Raw genomic sequence first — 1182 nt, forward strand, 5'->3', positions numbered from 1 at the left:
CTCCCCAGGATGGTGTAGCAAGCCTGCACTGAAGTAGAACATAGATCTGGGCTGCTAGAACAAATACAGGCAGTTATACTCACGGTCAAGTCCATTCAGGTAGCGCATCCGTATTTCACAGTGTCCCCACACTGCGCTTACGACTGGATATAGCTTTTTCCCTTTGAGTCCCCGAAATGCAACGCCCATGTATTGCCCATCTACAATGAAGCTCAGTGTCCCATCATCCATGTCCAGAACCACCAGGAAGGAGTCCGGCACAATGAAAGTTTCATCTGGTTCTAAGAAGGCAGGATAGGTTTTACTTGGCTGGTTCTTGCCATCGTGGTACAGTCTGTTGCGCCCAAGGTCCCACCCCCAGGATTCATGGTTATTTCCTACAAGCGTTGTGTACCCTACTGAATGCAAAGGGGCATCTGCTGTTGCCACCCCTACCACAGCATGAGTGCCTCGCTGTCTCATCGCCCACGTGATCTGCCACACGTGCAGTCCTCGGGTATATCCCACTTTGCCTCTGATGGCATCTGTGCTCTGAGCCACCGGATGCCGGTGAAATATGAGCTTGTCGTCCTCTTTCACAAATACATTCAGCGAGCGATCATCATTGTTCCATGAATGCAATAACTGGACTTCATACGATACCGGAGGCATGTCCAGTAACAAGTCCAGACGTGTGGGTTTGCTGTAGTCAAGTCCTTGGAGTTCCTGTTTCAATGGTCTGTATACAGGATCCCTCATATCCACAGTCTTTATCCCACCTGTGACCTTCTGACCCATTGTGTATTCTGATTTTGCCTATTTATAGGCTCCCAGGGCAAGCTCATCGATTTACCCAGCCGCTCCTGCTGTCATTCAGCTCCACAGAAAAGGTTGCTAGGAGACCTTGTCAAGATGTGCACGGGTCAGCATTGCCTAATGGATGGAAAGGAAAACAAGAGACAAGTTAAACATTAGCACATACAGCCCTGTATGCAACATTGACAGAGCACAGTTTTAATCTGTTTATCCTGACAACTTGTCCTTCCTTTCCACCAGGAAAGAAAGGGTAATGCATGCTACTTAGGCACTGTGCCCTGCATAACACAGCACATAGATCAAACAGATAGGTACTAAGCTGCTAACATCCCCTTCAGAAAGACACTTCCATTTCTTCTTTGTCTAGGGAAGGAATGGATTCAGCCA

General features: G+C 48.1%; 1 protein-coding gene across 1 annotated transcript in view; it reads right to left on the reverse strand.

Moving 5' to 3' along the window:
• SPSB1 (splA/ryanodine receptor domain and SOCS box containing 1) overlaps positions 1 to 913 on the reverse strand; it is a 5195-nt gene extending 4282 nt beyond the window's left edge. Inside the window, exon 1 of the mRNA XM_010169540.2 lies at positions 84 to 913. Within this exon, the coding sequence (XP_010167842.1) occupies positions 84 to 777 (694 nt within the window). The 5' untranslated portion in view covers positions 778 to 913. The remainder of the gene's footprint in view (positions 1 to 83) is intronic.
• Positions 914 to 1182: the final 269 nt, after the last annotated feature.

This window comes from Antrostomus carolinensis, unplaced genomic scaffold (assembly GCF_000700745.2).
Source record: "Antrostomus carolinensis isolate BGI_N321 unplaced genomic scaffold, ASM70074v2 scaffold28056, whole genome shotgun sequence".
In the NCBI taxonomy this organism is placed as follows: Eukaryota; Metazoa; Chordata; class Aves; order Caprimulgiformes; family Caprimulgidae; genus Antrostomus; species Antrostomus carolinensis.